Source organism: Aythya fuligula, chromosome 28, assembly GCF_009819795.1.
Source record: "Aythya fuligula isolate bAytFul2 chromosome 28, bAytFul2.pri, whole genome shotgun sequence".
Taxonomy (NCBI): domain Eukaryota; kingdom Metazoa; phylum Chordata; class Aves; order Anseriformes; family Anatidae; genus Aythya; species Aythya fuligula.
The window spans coordinates 2129846-2143847 of NC_045586.1; the positions used below are offsets into that span (position 1 = coordinate 2129846).

Consider the following 14002-nt stretch of genomic DNA (forward strand, 5'->3'; position numbering starts at 1 on the left):
CCCCCAAACACCCTCGTGCCCGATGCAACGGGCCACGCAGCCCCCCGTTTGCAACCTCCCACGCGTGCAACGCTCCCCCGTAGGCAAACAAACCTTGCAAACCTCCCCCCCCACAACGTGCAACGCTCACCGCGCGCAAGCGGGCGAGCGAACAGCCACGTGCACGAGGCGGCTTGCAGCGCGGCCCCTCGGTAGGCCGCTCCTCCACGGGACACGCGTGAAAAACGTGCAAAACCCCCCAAAACGCCACGATCACGCGTGGAAAACCCCGCGTGCAACCGCCCCGCGCGTGCAAACCCCGCGGCGCGCGCGCCGTTCCCGCGCGCGCGCTCGCCCGCCGCTCCCCCCCCCCCCGCCCCTTTAAAGCGCCGCGCCGCCAGACGGACAGCTCCCCCAGCCAATCGCGCGCCGCTCCCCCGCGGCGGCGGCGCGGGGCCAATGAGAGAGGCGGGAGCCCCTCGGAAGCCCCGCCCCTGGGCGGGGGCGCCGTGCGCCATGTCATGGAGGCTCAGTGTGCGAGCGGCCATTGAAGGGCTCGGAGCTGCGCGCGGAGCGGGCCGGCGGCGGCGGCTGCCCGCGGCCTTCCCCTGCCCACACGCGGCTCCCTCGTAGGCGGCGGCCGCAGCAGCAGCGCCGGGGACACCCTTCCCTCACCGCCGCGGGGCCGCTAGGAGGAGAAGGAGGAGGAGGGCGAGGAGTAGGAGGAGGGCGATGGAGATGAAGAAGCGCATCAACCTGGAGTTGAGGAACCAGGCGCCGGAGGAGGTGAGCGGCCGGCCAAGGGGGGGCGGGGGGCGGCCGCGCTGCCTTCCCCGGAGGCACCAGGCCGGGAGGGGCCCGGCCTCGCTTCCCCCTTGTTGCTGCCGAATCTGGGTCAGCCGTGGCGCAGGAGCCGGCCCCGGCTTGGGGGGGGGTTGGGGGTGGTGGCTGGGCCCCCCCCCCCGGACCCCGCTTCTCGCCCCCTGAAGTTTGCTGAGGGGGTTTGAGGGGGTTTGGGGGGGGGGTCGGGGCTCGCCGCCGCCTCCCCAACTTTCCCCCCAGTTGGTGCCCCGGGGGGGGGGGTTATTTCTTTATTAACGCTGTTTATTTATTTATTATTTTTGTTTTAAATGTTCCTCCCCCCCCCCCCCCATTCGCCTCGTCGGGCTGAACTTGCGTGTGCGCGGCTGTCGTAAACAGGGCACAGCCGCACCGAGTCCATCTTAAATGACATCCTTCCCCCCCTTGTTATTCCTATTAACGTTTATTTTTTTAAAAAAATTATTGTTCCCCCGCTGTTCTGTGGGTTTTTTGCCCTCCCTGGTAGCTCCCGGCCACCTCCTGCGACCCCCGGGCTCGGGGATGTTTTCCGGAGCTGTTTTTAGGGGGATTTTTTTTGGGGGTGGAGATTTTTTTGGGGTACTATTTTTGGGGTGTGGGGGGGTCCCAGCTGCGAGCCCCCATCGGGGCTTTGAGCCCCCTCCAGCTCCGCAGCGAGTTGCCGAAAGTCCCGAGCGGCGTCGCCGTGCTCTGCGCCCTCCCTCCAACTTCCCATTTCTAAGGAAACGTCTTTAAAAATAATAAAAAAACCCACAAATTTAAACCCCTCAGCGTTTGGGCCGAAGCCCTGGGCTGCTGCTCGGCTTCCCCAGCTGCTTTTTTTTTTTTCTTTGGGGCCGTGGGCCTGGGGGATGCCCCTGCGTGGAGGGCAGCGAGGACGCTGCGGAGCGGTGCAACGCGCTCGCCCCAGGAGTAAAGTCCAGAGCTGCAGGGAGAGCCCGACCAAACCTTGGGGGGGGGGGAAAAAAATCCACAAAAGTGCCTGCGAGCGTTGCTCAGGCTCGCCAGCACGTGCCTCGGTGGGTTTACTGGGGGCAGATATCGCTAAAGGCCTGGGTTTGCACCGCCGGAGGCATCGGGGGCTCCCCTCTGCCCTGCTGGAGGTTTTGGGAAGGGTGCACCCAAGGGTTCTGGGGTGCTGGTCCCGGAGGAAACCCAACATTGGTGCTGGGATCCGGGGTGCTGGGACTCCACGTGAAGTTGACAAATGCTCCTGCAGCACGAGGAGGCAGCCTTCAGGTTGCTGGAGTTGAAAGCGTGCAGGAGGAGGGGACGGTGGCCTTATTAATGTCCTTCCTAACGAGGGGTGTGCTCCACAAAGGATGAGATGATTTTAAATTAATTAGCTGCTCCTCGTTACTTCTTCTCGAAGCGTGCGACCTGCATTGATTATCTGGTTGTTTTAGCGGCATCGGCACGAGGAAGTTATTTAATTGGGCTTAATTAACCTGCGGAGCTCGCTGCTAAAATAATCCGGAGCCAGGAGGTTTTGGATCCCAAACGAAACCGAGCGCCTTTAACGATTCAAATCGCACAAATAAACGTGTGGAAGTCAGGAGCGAGCTGGTGGGCTGCTCGGGTGCGAAAGCAGCGACAGCTCCTGCCCCGATCGAGGGCAGGAACCGGGTGGTGGTGGCATTTTTGCCACCTTCCACGCCAGCAGCTGAAGCCCAGGTGCTCAAACACCGGGGCTGCTCCTCCCCTGCTGGTTTTTGGGGGCCGAGCTGGGGCTCTCGGGTCGCGGTTTGGGCGCGATGCGCGGCTCAGCGGCGCTCCTCCGGCTGCCGAGTGACTCGATATCCTGTTTGAAGGTGACGGAGTTGGTGCTCGATAACTGCCGGTCCAGCAACGGGGAAATCGAAGGCCTGAATGACTCGTTCAAAGAACTTGAGTTTCTTAGCATGGCCAACGTCCAGCTGACGTCGCTGGCCAAGCTTCCCACGTTGAGCAAGCTCCGAAAGGTAGGTGTTGGCCCTCACCTGCTGAGTGGGGAAGGAAAAGCCCTGGGCTGCTCCTCGTGGGGCTCGTGTACGGCCCAGGCTGCTTTATGAGGGTTCAATGAAAGTTTTTCTAGCTAATTATGGCCAAATTGGGCTTGGTCAACGACTTCTAGAGTGGTAAATGCTCAGCTGGGAAAGGGGTGGTCACGTCCCTGGGTGCTGAGGGAGTGCTGCGAGTTGCAGTGCTTTGTGCTCTGCCAGCCAAAAACTTGAGATTTCACAGGTTTGGGTATCTAAGGAGTACTTCTGTAATTATCAGCGTAAACTTCAAGACATTTTCAGGAGCCAGCCCTTTAATCACTTTGCTTTCCCTGTGCGCTAGCTGGAGCTGAGCGACAACATCATTTCAGGAGGCCTGGAGGTCCTTGCGGAAAGGTGTCCGAATCTCACATATCTAAATCTAAGTGGCAACAAAATCAAAGATCTCGGCACTGTGGAAGCTCTTGTAAGTATGAAGCGAGAGGGGGCAAACTGAGGATTTAAAAGTAATAAATGCTGGTTTTTAATCAATAAATGGCTGCAGTAGAGTGGTTGAAACAGCTGCAAGGGCTGCATGTGAGGCACCTTTATAAGTAGGAGAAATGAAACAGAAAACGGGGGGTAATGAAGTTTCCTTTCTTACCTGTCTGATGTTCTCTCCGTATTTTTCCCTTGCCGTCTCAGCTGAGAGGACCCTGGTATTTTAGGTTTGTCAGTATTCCAGCCAGTCCCGACTTGATTAACTCAATGTCATGCTTTTTAGAGACAGTCCTTGTAAACGTAGCGCTGTAAAATTCCTCCTCTGCTCGTAATGGGATGTACCGAGCAAGAGATTTTTGAGCTTCTGTTTTGTCTTTGATAGAAGAGTATCCAAGTTACACGTTGCTAATCCTCTTGTGTTCGTTTGGGAAGATATGGCAGTTGCTTATTAGACAAAATATAAGCTTTCATTAAACTGTGAAGTGATTAGGATGTGTGGCTGAGGCGGCTGGCTAGGAGCGTACCTGAACAGCGCAAGTAGTAGGTTACTGAAACGTGGGAGGGAGCTGCCGACGTCTGTCACTCCCCGATCTGTGCGCCCATTTTGGCAGCGTTCTGGTTTTTATTAGGATTTTGGTACAGCCTGCATACTTGTAAAACTTCTCCGAGGTTCTCTGCCTGCTTTCGCAGTGCTCTAACCTAGCGGTTAGGAGAGCAAGTAGCGTGGTTCCAGCGCTTTACAGAAGAAACGCTTTTATTTTGATCTTAGCTGCTTGCCAAGCCGTGCAGGTGGCTCGTTCTGTGTGTGTGTGTGTGTGAAGTCAGGAAGGTGAGAAGAATCATGATCGGTTGTCTAATTGTTCCTGCTCGGGAAGCAAATTTGGTAGTGTCATTATAAATCCTACCAAGTGCCTCTTGCTTGCTCCTCGCAAGATGCCTGTAATTAAATTACTCAAACTGTTTACTGAAAGGCTGCTGGAGCTAAGTTTTTGCCCATGGCTGCATGAACAAAAGCAGGCTATGGAAAAAAAACAAACAACCAACAAAAACCAACCCCAAATATGTGCTGCACAGTGTGTGCGTGGTGGTCTGGTGCTCCATGGATGTGTAGGGCATGCTGTGGAGTTGAATTCCTCGTGAGAATGCTTTTGCAGATCTGGCTACTGCAACCAATACGTTAAACTGAAATTTGTACCAAATGGAGAGCAAAATCCTGAATAGGAAGGGATGGGGATAAAATAAATCCTGTACCTGGCTGTGGGTAACTGCATTTGGGGTACGGCAGCGCTAATAACTTGAGGTACCATGTGGTTGTATCAAGAAGAGGAGGGGAAAAAAAACACTTTTCATTTATTTTCAGCAAAACCTTAAAAACTTGAAGAGCCTTGACCTGTTCAGCTGTGAGATTACAAACCTTGAGGATTACAGAGACAGCATTTTTGATCTGCTTCAGCAAATCACGTACCTAGACGGATTTGATCAGGAAGATAATGAGGCGCCAGACTCAGAAGATGAGGATGATGAGGGTAACTTCATGAAATCAACTGTGGATAGCAATAGCTTACTGTAATAAAGATGTAAATCTGGCACGGGGTATCGGGACTTTGGGAATGCTTGAGCATCATCCTGTGCTCTTCTTCTTGAGGCATGCTTCTGGAATGTGTTTGGTGTTAACCCACTTAAGGGAAGGAAAACTGATGTCAAAGGTTTGAGTGCTCTTTCGGAAGCCTCTTAAGTGTAAGGAAACATGAGTAAAGATATTGTTGCAAAGATAGAAACGTTCTCAAAATACATTATTGCTGGTAGTAACTCACTTTAGCACCACTGTTACAAAGCCAAGGGACAAATACGTTATTTTGTATGAAAAACTTGGTTTTACTGTTTCTGCCCACGGAAGAAGTGTAAGATGAAGGCCATGGTTTCAGTCCCATCCCACAGTAGAGGTTTTTGTATGAAAACCCTAGGGTTCCTTTTGATCTGACCTCAGTCCTAATCACTGATGGGGCTATTCCTGTGTTTTTCCCCGTTGTTCGATTCCAAGTGAAAGCCTTAGGTACAGGTCTGTCAGCGCCTGGCTGCGAGTCCCGCGTTGATACGATCGCAGGGATGGGGCACGTGTGCTCCTCTGTGAACGTCCTTGGCTCAGCAGATGACTGACACAGTCGAAGCTGTAAGGAGAAAATAGCTAAAACGTGTCTAAATGCTGCTAGCAAATAGGACAGGGCTGCTGTTACGGTGCAGTGTCGCACACCCATCCAGATACACAGAGGAAAAACTAGCCAGATTTGGGTCGTACCTGTTTATGACGGATTTCTCAGTGTTTTTTCCTGCCCTTAAGTTGTTAGCCAGTAGCTGCTGCTGCCAAGTAGTAGTCACCCATCAAAGTTTGGAAGTCTGCGCTTAAAACAGCCTGGTGAAAGCCAAGCGTCTGTACCTGGAATGTGAAAATAAACCCAGTAGTGGAAAATTGATTAATAGGCTCTTAACTGGAAACTGAATTGAAGTGTTCAGTCACCTTGTCACTTCTTCTAATTCACATCGCTGCAACTGTGAATGTGATTGTGCTCCAGACAGAAAAGAAATGAGAGATCAGCTCTTTGCAACCGTAGGTGCTTCATAGTTACTAGTGAGTGATTAAAAACCAGATAAATGTAATATGTTGTGCTGGTTTTGCCTTTAAATATTTGTAGGGTTTGATTCTACAGACAAGCTTCTCTTCCATCGACTAAATTTCAGCTCCCTTGCAGGAGTTTGCATACGCAGCTGCTTCAGGCATCGAGAATGTTGCCTGAAGCTCGTGATGTAAAAAAGTTGGTAGCCTTTCTTCAAGGGCGAAAAAAATTACAAAGATTAACTTTATTTAAATCATACTCGTTTCCCACATTACCTGCATTTAAAAAAAAAAAACCCTGTGGAAAAAAAAAGTTACAGCTAGCTTGGCCTGGCATATATTAACTTGCATAAAGAGGAGTTAATGAAATTTAATTTTTAGCATATATATATATATATATATATATATATATATATATATATATATATATATGAGCGTGTATTTCATTTCAGAAGGAGATGAAGACGACAATGATGAAGATGAGGATGAAGCTGGTCCTCCAGGAGAGTATGAAGAGGAAGATGATGAAGATGATGGAGGTTCAGATTTGGGGGAAGGCGAGGAGGAGGAGGAGGAAGTTGGTCTTTCCTACCTGATGAAAGAGGAGATTCAGGTAAAGTTAGTCGACTCTTCCAAATGCAAGAAATGAAGAGAAACTGCACACAGACTTCTGTGTTAATTTAAACGTGCAGGCACTGAGTGTGGTGTAGATGCAGGGAGATATTTTAGGGAGAATGTTGCTGAAATAGGAGGCGTTGGCTTGGACGTGAGCGGTGGCTGTCAGGTACGAAGGTGCTTCTGGCTGACTTCCCAAACGTGCCTCACTTCTATCCACCCCTTAGGGCTGCAGGATGCCAGAGCCTCTTTATTCTCTGTAAACTAAAGCATCGTCTTTCTCTAATGTTTTGGAACTATGTGCTACCACCAATTAAACTGTCAAAATAGCAATATAAAGTAGAATAAATTAACTTATTTTGGAAAACTGAAGCTATGTTAGTCTGGTAAAAGAAGAGAATGCAGCAACAACATGGAATCATGCAGAAAGGTTGAGGTTGGATCACATCACCAATACTTCAAGTAAGATGAAATGAAGGAAAAGTCATTATTTTTTTCTGTAATAAATACTGTTGTGTTTTTTTTTCCTATGTACTCGCTTGAAAACTTTCCTAGCGGTAGCGTTGAAAAGCTGTGAAAAATATCACTTAAAAAATCCTAGGGGATACTGTGCTTCAAAGTAAATGCAGGAATATTAAGCTAGGATAAGAAAACAAACACGCTTAATAAGAAAACAAACAGCCTAGGTTATGGATGGGTTCTTGTAGAAATAAGCTGGTCATGTAGAAATGGTTGCTTCACAGAAGCAAAACCCAGGAGCCCCGATTCAGTCCTCTTCGTGGTTCCAAGGGTTTCAGTTGGAGAATGCATCCGGCGTGGATTTGGCTTGCAAGTCTCCAATTTCAGATCAAAAACCGGGCATCACATCCTTTTCTCTTACTTTTGATAACAGTTTACATCACAGCAGCTGCGTTTGCAGCGGATGTGCAGAAAATCTCAATGCTAACTTTTCTTTGGTGTTCCTTGTTTGGCTCTTTTAATGATTTGCTGTCTCCTGTAGTGTTCGGAGGCTGTAACGCAATTCGTGGAGCTAAAACTAAGTCTGTTTTGAAGCTGAGCCCTTGGGATGTTCTTGTGAACACGAACAGTGTGTGATGAAGGAATACTGGGAATTATTTACACGGCCTATAGTGTATGTGCTCCGTGTGGTAGGTGGCTAGGAATAATCACGGGGAGCTGTGAAGGTGTTAGAAGTGCCACGGCTCTCAACTCCTCTGATGATGGCGCAACAAAACCAGATGCTGAGTTTGAATTTTGTGTTTATTTAGAGAAGAAACACTTGGCGGTCAAGGGGCTGTATGAAGAGCTGAAAGAAAAGAGTTGTCTCTAGACCAAAGATCTTGCACCACTGTTTAATGCTGGGGGATTCTGCTGGTCAATTGTTTTATGTTTTTTTTTCAGCAATGACCTTAAAAATAATAATAATAATAAAATACAACCCACCCCACCTACTTACATCATTTGGCATAGAAACCATGATTTCCTGAAGATATTCACTGTTCTGCTGGTTTTTGAATTTCTGCTCAGGATCAGCATTTCAGCCAAACCTCTGTACACTGCAATTTTAAAAGTATTTCACCATTTTCTTAAAGGATGAAGATGATGATGACGACTATGTTGAAGAAGGAGGTGATGAGGAGGAAGAAGGTAAGTCCTCTAGTAATTTGCGAGTGTCACATCCATTCAAAATACATTAAAATACCTTGTTTAACGCAACGGAGGCTTCCCTGGCGAAGCCCTAGCAGCAGCAGTAGCTGGATCTTTTCCCTTTATCAAACTAAGAGTGGCTTCCTCAGTGAAACCCTCAATTTAGAGGCAGCTCCTAGGATGCAAGCTCAATCCAGTACACCGTCTGGTGGCTTATACATTCAGCCTCGTATTTTTTTCTATCTAGTCTTTTTATCCGTGGTTGTAACTTCTTGATTTCACTGTGTTCAGTCCCTGTGTCAGACGTGAAATAGTTGAAAGCTTGCAAAAAAAAAAAAAAAAAAAAAAGCCAGTGTGTGGCATCCTGCTTTAAGAAGATATCATGTAGAAAGCTGATGTTGAAAAAGCGGCGTTCTTGTGGGCTGGTGCAGTTCCTTTGCTAGTTTTCAGATGTTCTGTTTGCAAGAAGTGGGTTACCTGAGTCCTTTTTTTCATACAATAACTAATTTTATCGTTTAATACTTAAAAAGGAGCTGTGAGAAAATAAACAGGACAAACACGTTACTCGCTCTGTGTTTCCACGTGGTTTGAGGTTTGGAAGCCTTTCAGGGTCAGGCCCAGCCTTACGTTTGAAGCTCCTAGTCTGCTCTGGCGGACTGGAGCAGGAATTGCTGTATTGCAGAAGGTTTAATCTCAAATCTTGCTCAGATACCAGGGTATTCTGCGTAGCGGGCGGCAGGAGGGGTTACCCTCCTGTGTGCATCTGTGTTACCAGTGGTGAGGTTGGCACTGGTTAGGACTGCCGTGCTATTACTGCTTGCTGAAGTCCTTTCAAAACTAAAAGTATCAAGCTTCATCTTAAAATCAGCTGGCTTTTCCCTTTTTTTTCTTTTTGGTCCTAGAAGACTGTTCCAGAACTGCACTTTTTTAATGGTTAGCAGCTATGTTCTAATCTCCCAGCTATCCATAGCTGTGGAGTTGTGTGTTGCCTTGTAGTCCTGAAGCCCTCTTCCGTGGCTGTGTAAAATGCAGATGAATCCTGGGATTTTTAAAGTTTCTCGCTAGGCTAGTCCCCACCTGATTTGTATGCTCTGCTTAATGGAGCAGTTTGGGGAGATGCATCTTGTGCTTGAAAAACTGAAATTCTGCAGCAGCGATGCGAAGTTCCTCACTTTGTACAAATGCAGCGTTCAGATCTATTAAGACAACAAAGTAGGCGCTCAGGATGGCTAATTAGCCAGGAAATGACTGCTGGAAAATAAATCTATTAGATTTGACGAAATTGCATTTCATGATTTCACCACAAGAGCGCACAGTCCACTGACTGAATTAGGCATATTTCTAAGAATAAGCTGAAAGATTTTTATGCAAGATGCTCGGAGCACTTGATCAACTGGAGAGAGAGAACAGAGCGGTTTCCATTTGGTATGGACAGGAGCTGATGGGTTTTGGGTGGAGTTTATGCACCTTTGAAAACTGAAAGTCAGGGAAATGTTTTTAAAAAAAAACTAAAATGGAAATTTATTTTTTTTTTAATATATGTTAACAAGCATTTACCAATATGAAGTGTATTTATAATTCCTTATGGAACATCACGTGCTTAGCTTGTATTTAGTTGAATATGGCCTGCATGAATTATTCAGGGTAATGTAAACTGATCTTTTTTGAGAGCCATAAGCAACTCAGGGATGTTGCAGTGGTGAATGCATTAACTGCAAACAGCAATCTGTTTCCATTGCCTTTTTCTAAATGCTTTAACGTTGTTTGTGATGTCTGAAGAGAACCTAATGAGATCTATGCCATACCTCTTTTCCTTAGCAGAGGGTATTCGAGGGGAGAAGAGGAAACGAGACCCTGAAGATGAAGGCGAGGAAGAGGATGATTAATTTGTTATAGACACGAGTAGGACCAGACTCTTAAGTTACAGAATACGCAATAGTGATTATGCAGATCTGTATGTCTCCATGTACCATAGATGTCCCTACAGAAGATATGTTAACTTTTTATAGGAGAGGTGTGGTTTTACTATTCTTGCCCTTTTTATCATTCCAAATAAGATACAATAAATAGCCTGGTAGTGAGCCTATATGTAGAAAACAATTTTCAGCCCTATAGACACTGAAGCCATTGTCAGGTTTTCCCCCTAGAGTTTTGTTTGGAGCTCTTTAATTTTATACAAGCTTGCTGTGTTGGTTATCATTTCCCCAGAGTTAAAACACCCATCTCCCATGGATTTAATATCATGTATTTCCTTCAAGGTTTTAAAGTTTTTATACTTAAAAAGCTGAACTCAGAAATGCTACCTGGCAAGTTCAGGTCTGATTCTGTTGAGGAGTTGACTAGAGTCTGAGTTCGCCAGGGATTTAACTATTGGAAACCAACAACTAGATTACAACTGATTTCAGCTTTTTAAAAGGTGACTCCTGTAACTTTTAAAGTCTTCTACCCTGTTTTGCATGTTAGCATTGCAAAGCCTAAGTGGGTTTCAGAAGATCTTTTTTTTTCCTGCTTGTTCAGAAGTTCAGTGTTTGCCAGGGATACCTTCAAGAATGTATCTTGGCAAACGGAGAGGGTTGTAATCCTTAAACTTTTCTCCAAAATACATGGTCGCTGCAGATATTAACAGAAGCAAATAATCCATAGCTTGAAACCATTTTTGCAGAAAGCGTTGGTTAAACTTTCACTCACTTAGCTCTTGCATTGTCACTTCAGGAATTCTGCAACAATCCTTGTGCTTGGCTATAAAATATATGCATTTCTAATGCAGAAGTTAACGGGTAACTCCTTCAAGCACACTTTTCCAACAACCCCCCTTACCCTTTTCTAGAATCATTGAAGGGGGAAAGGTGCACATAAGTTAGTCTTTCTTTGCAGGTCACCTTTTAAATTTTTTAATCTGGTTGTAGCCAAAACATTCAAGTCCATGTATAATACTAATTAATAGATTAGTTGTTTTTTTTTTTTTTTTTTTTTTAATATATATATGTAGAACGGCTGCAGAAACTTGTTCCATTGCAAGTTGGTGGCAAGTGCAGGAGACATGCAGACAAGCTCTTTTCTGGCAGCCTGGTTCTGACCAACAGGTCGTAATAATTCTGCCCCAAGGGATTCATGTTTTCTATTTGAGCCACTGCGAAACAATTTCAAACATACAGCATTCCTCTTTCAGTCGTGATTTGGATTTAAAACAGTAGTCTTGATATAAAACTAATTTACATTGTTTCACGTAGGTACTGAACCAAATATCACACACAGCTTTATTCAAGAGACTTATTTTTGTATCTGTCTTGGCTGACAATAGCTGTCATTAAACTGGGGAAGACACCAAGGGTGGGGAAGAGGGAGATTTCCTGGACCTAAGTAAGAGTCAGTCACCCATAGATCGGTTACTTGTGAATATTTAATAAGGTATTTCACACACTAGCAGACTTTAAATGTGACTTCCAGCTCTTAAATCAAGTTTAGATACTGCAGGGTTGAAGTTCTGCGAAGCCCAATTTCTTGTGTGTGTGTTTTTTTTCCCCCCAAATAGAGCCTTAAATCATAGTTTCTCATGTAGCTGTAAAGCATAGCCAGCCATTAAAGGCATCTGAATGAAATGAGTCAGGCAGATGGCAATATGCTTGGGAATAAACTGACTAAATGAGTTTTGCATTTTTTTTAATGAATATCTGTAAAGACACTAGAGAAGTAGTGGTAAAACTACATTTGCAACCACAATCTAAGTTCCTGTGTTTGTGTATGAATACTGAATGAATAGAAACCTTAGGTAAGTGCACATCCTATCTTGTCATGGAGGCTCTGTGTTCAAGGCAGTTGCTTTGTGTTCAGCTTTGAGATAGAGAAGTGTTTTCCCATCCTTTTTGCTATATTTTTTTAGCCTCAGCGAATGATTGAAAACTTATTTATAAGCGTGTACTTTTAAAGGACTTCGTTATCAGGGTTTTCCTTAACTATCTCTTACTGATGCATATAGAATTAGTTTTAAATGGAAACATTTACTATTTTGATGAATTAAAACTATTTCAGAACTGGTCTTGTTTCAGTAAACAAGTCCAATTTTAACGTTGAATGAGCTAATGTGACAAAAACAAAATGAACTTAGAAGGGGTTAGCAGACTTTCCCTAAGATATGCAAACTTACCGCTTCCTAAAGCCAACTTGCAGTGTAGTGCGTCGGCTGCTACATCTCAGAAACTGAGCCTCACACAAAACTTACTTCCTAAGTAATTTTGTCTTTTCCTCAGCGTTACCATCTAAGTATAGTTTCATATTTGTCAGCTTGGCATGCAATTAAACAGCATAGCATTTTTTAAGAATAAATAATACAGAGCCTCCAGATAACTTTTGAAACTTTTTTGCTTGGTGGGTGGTCTTTTCATGCAAATATGTAAGGGTGGGTTTTATATTTTGTAGAGGTTTTGTCCTATTTTAATGCTCTTTGTATGGCAGTATGTATATAGTGTGTTTTGGTTCCTTATCAAACTCTTTCCTTAAACTTTGGAGTAACAGATTTTGTGCAACTGTGTTTTGAATAAAGCCATGACAGTGTTAAATTAAAGAAAACAACCCTGCAGCACTCTTCTGATAACTTTTAGTTGTAACAAAACATGTTTCCTCCCCACGTGTGCTGTAAATTTTAAATTAAAAAGTTTTCAAACTGAATTATTTCAAATAAATTGAGACTATTGTATTGGATTACTTCTTTTAGTATGTACAGCTGTGAAGAGGAGAATACCGTCCGTCTTCAGGAACGGAGTAAGAGGTAATCATTCATTCCTGTTGTCTTTTTAGTTGCTGAAAAGCCTCCAGAACTGTGTGTCGTGGGGTTAGAGATGGTACTTAATGGTATTGGAGATCTTGGTAACATTGCCGTGGTCGAGGAAGGACGCAATGTACAACCCATGGTGATGTTTGCATGGCTCACTTAGTGTTTCCAGATGAGTTTAGTACAGAAATGAGTGCTGGAGCTGACAGGGCTTTTGCATACTCTATAAATGCATACTATTTGAGTGTAGTTTAGTTATACGAGTCTGGCGAGTCTTAAGAAACAAAACTGAAAATCTAGAGACTGCATTTTGCTCTTCAGAAATGGTGACTTGATGTGTCTGGCAGCCTGAGCCGCAAGCTTAACGCTGTTCCCTCAAAGTAGCTGCCTTGGTGTGTATAAATTACTTCTCATTCAAGAACAATGTTTAAAAAAAAAAAAAAATAAGGGGGGGAAGAGCTGCTTCTCCTATACAGCTAGACATAGCATTGTTTTTATTTTGGGATTAGTCCAGCATTCTTGGCAAAAATCCCCTGGACGCACTTGAGAAAGCTAGTAACTAAACAGGCTTTTCTTCTACCAGATGAGTGATTAGCCAAGAAATGGGTGGTTTTCTGTGTGTGCATTTTTTTTTTTTTTTAAAGGGGGGTGGGAAGGGTAAGCAGTTGTCTTTCCATCAGCGCTTGCTCCCTACGGAGCAATTTGCCCACTGGAGCAAGGGCAAACGGGCAAAGCGAGGCTTTAGGATTGTTTTTAACAGTGGAAGTTTAGCCTACTTTGGGGGGATACGGGTGGCTTTATGCAAACTAAACCCGAGTTACATCATTCTGGCACACGCACGACAAGGGAGCTTGAGAGGAAACTTGGTGCTGTGTAGGCATGCCTTCAAAATAGGCAAAAACTCGAGGCAAGGGGTGGGTGTGGGCTCGCTTTGGTGGAGGCGAGCGGCTTGCCGTGACCTGCACCAAACCACCTTCCTCCCTGCCTCAGCTCCCAAATGCGGGACGGTCCCTGCGGCCACCTCCCTGAGGGGAAGCCTTCCCCACGGCTGGCCGAGGGGCTGTTCCTGAGGGCTGGCAGCGC

General features: G+C 45.6%; 1 protein-coding gene across 2 annotated transcripts; it reads left to right on the forward strand.

Moving 5' to 3' along the window:
• Window positions 1-519: 519 nt before the first annotated feature.
• Window positions 520-12816, forward strand: ANP32E (acidic nuclear phosphoprotein 32 family member E). 2 transcript variants are annotated; one of them, XM_032204397.1, is made up of 7 exons: window positions 520-765; window positions 2631-2780; window positions 3142-3264; window positions 4639-4804; window positions 6342-6502; window positions 8097-8151; window positions 9973-12816. In XM_032204397.1, the coding sequence occupies exons 1-7, from the start codon at window positions 712-714 to the stop codon at window positions 10035-10037; spliced, it is 774 nt and encodes a 257-aa protein (XP_032060288.1). In that variant the 5' UTR covers window positions 520-711; the 3' UTR covers window positions 10038-12816. The 2 variants fall into 2 exon arrangements, with proteins under 2 accessions (XP_032060288.1, XP_032060287.1); XM_032204396.1 differs by having other exon boundaries at window positions 522-765; window positions 9970-12816.
• The last annotated feature ends 1186 nt before the right edge of the window (window positions 12817-14002 follow it).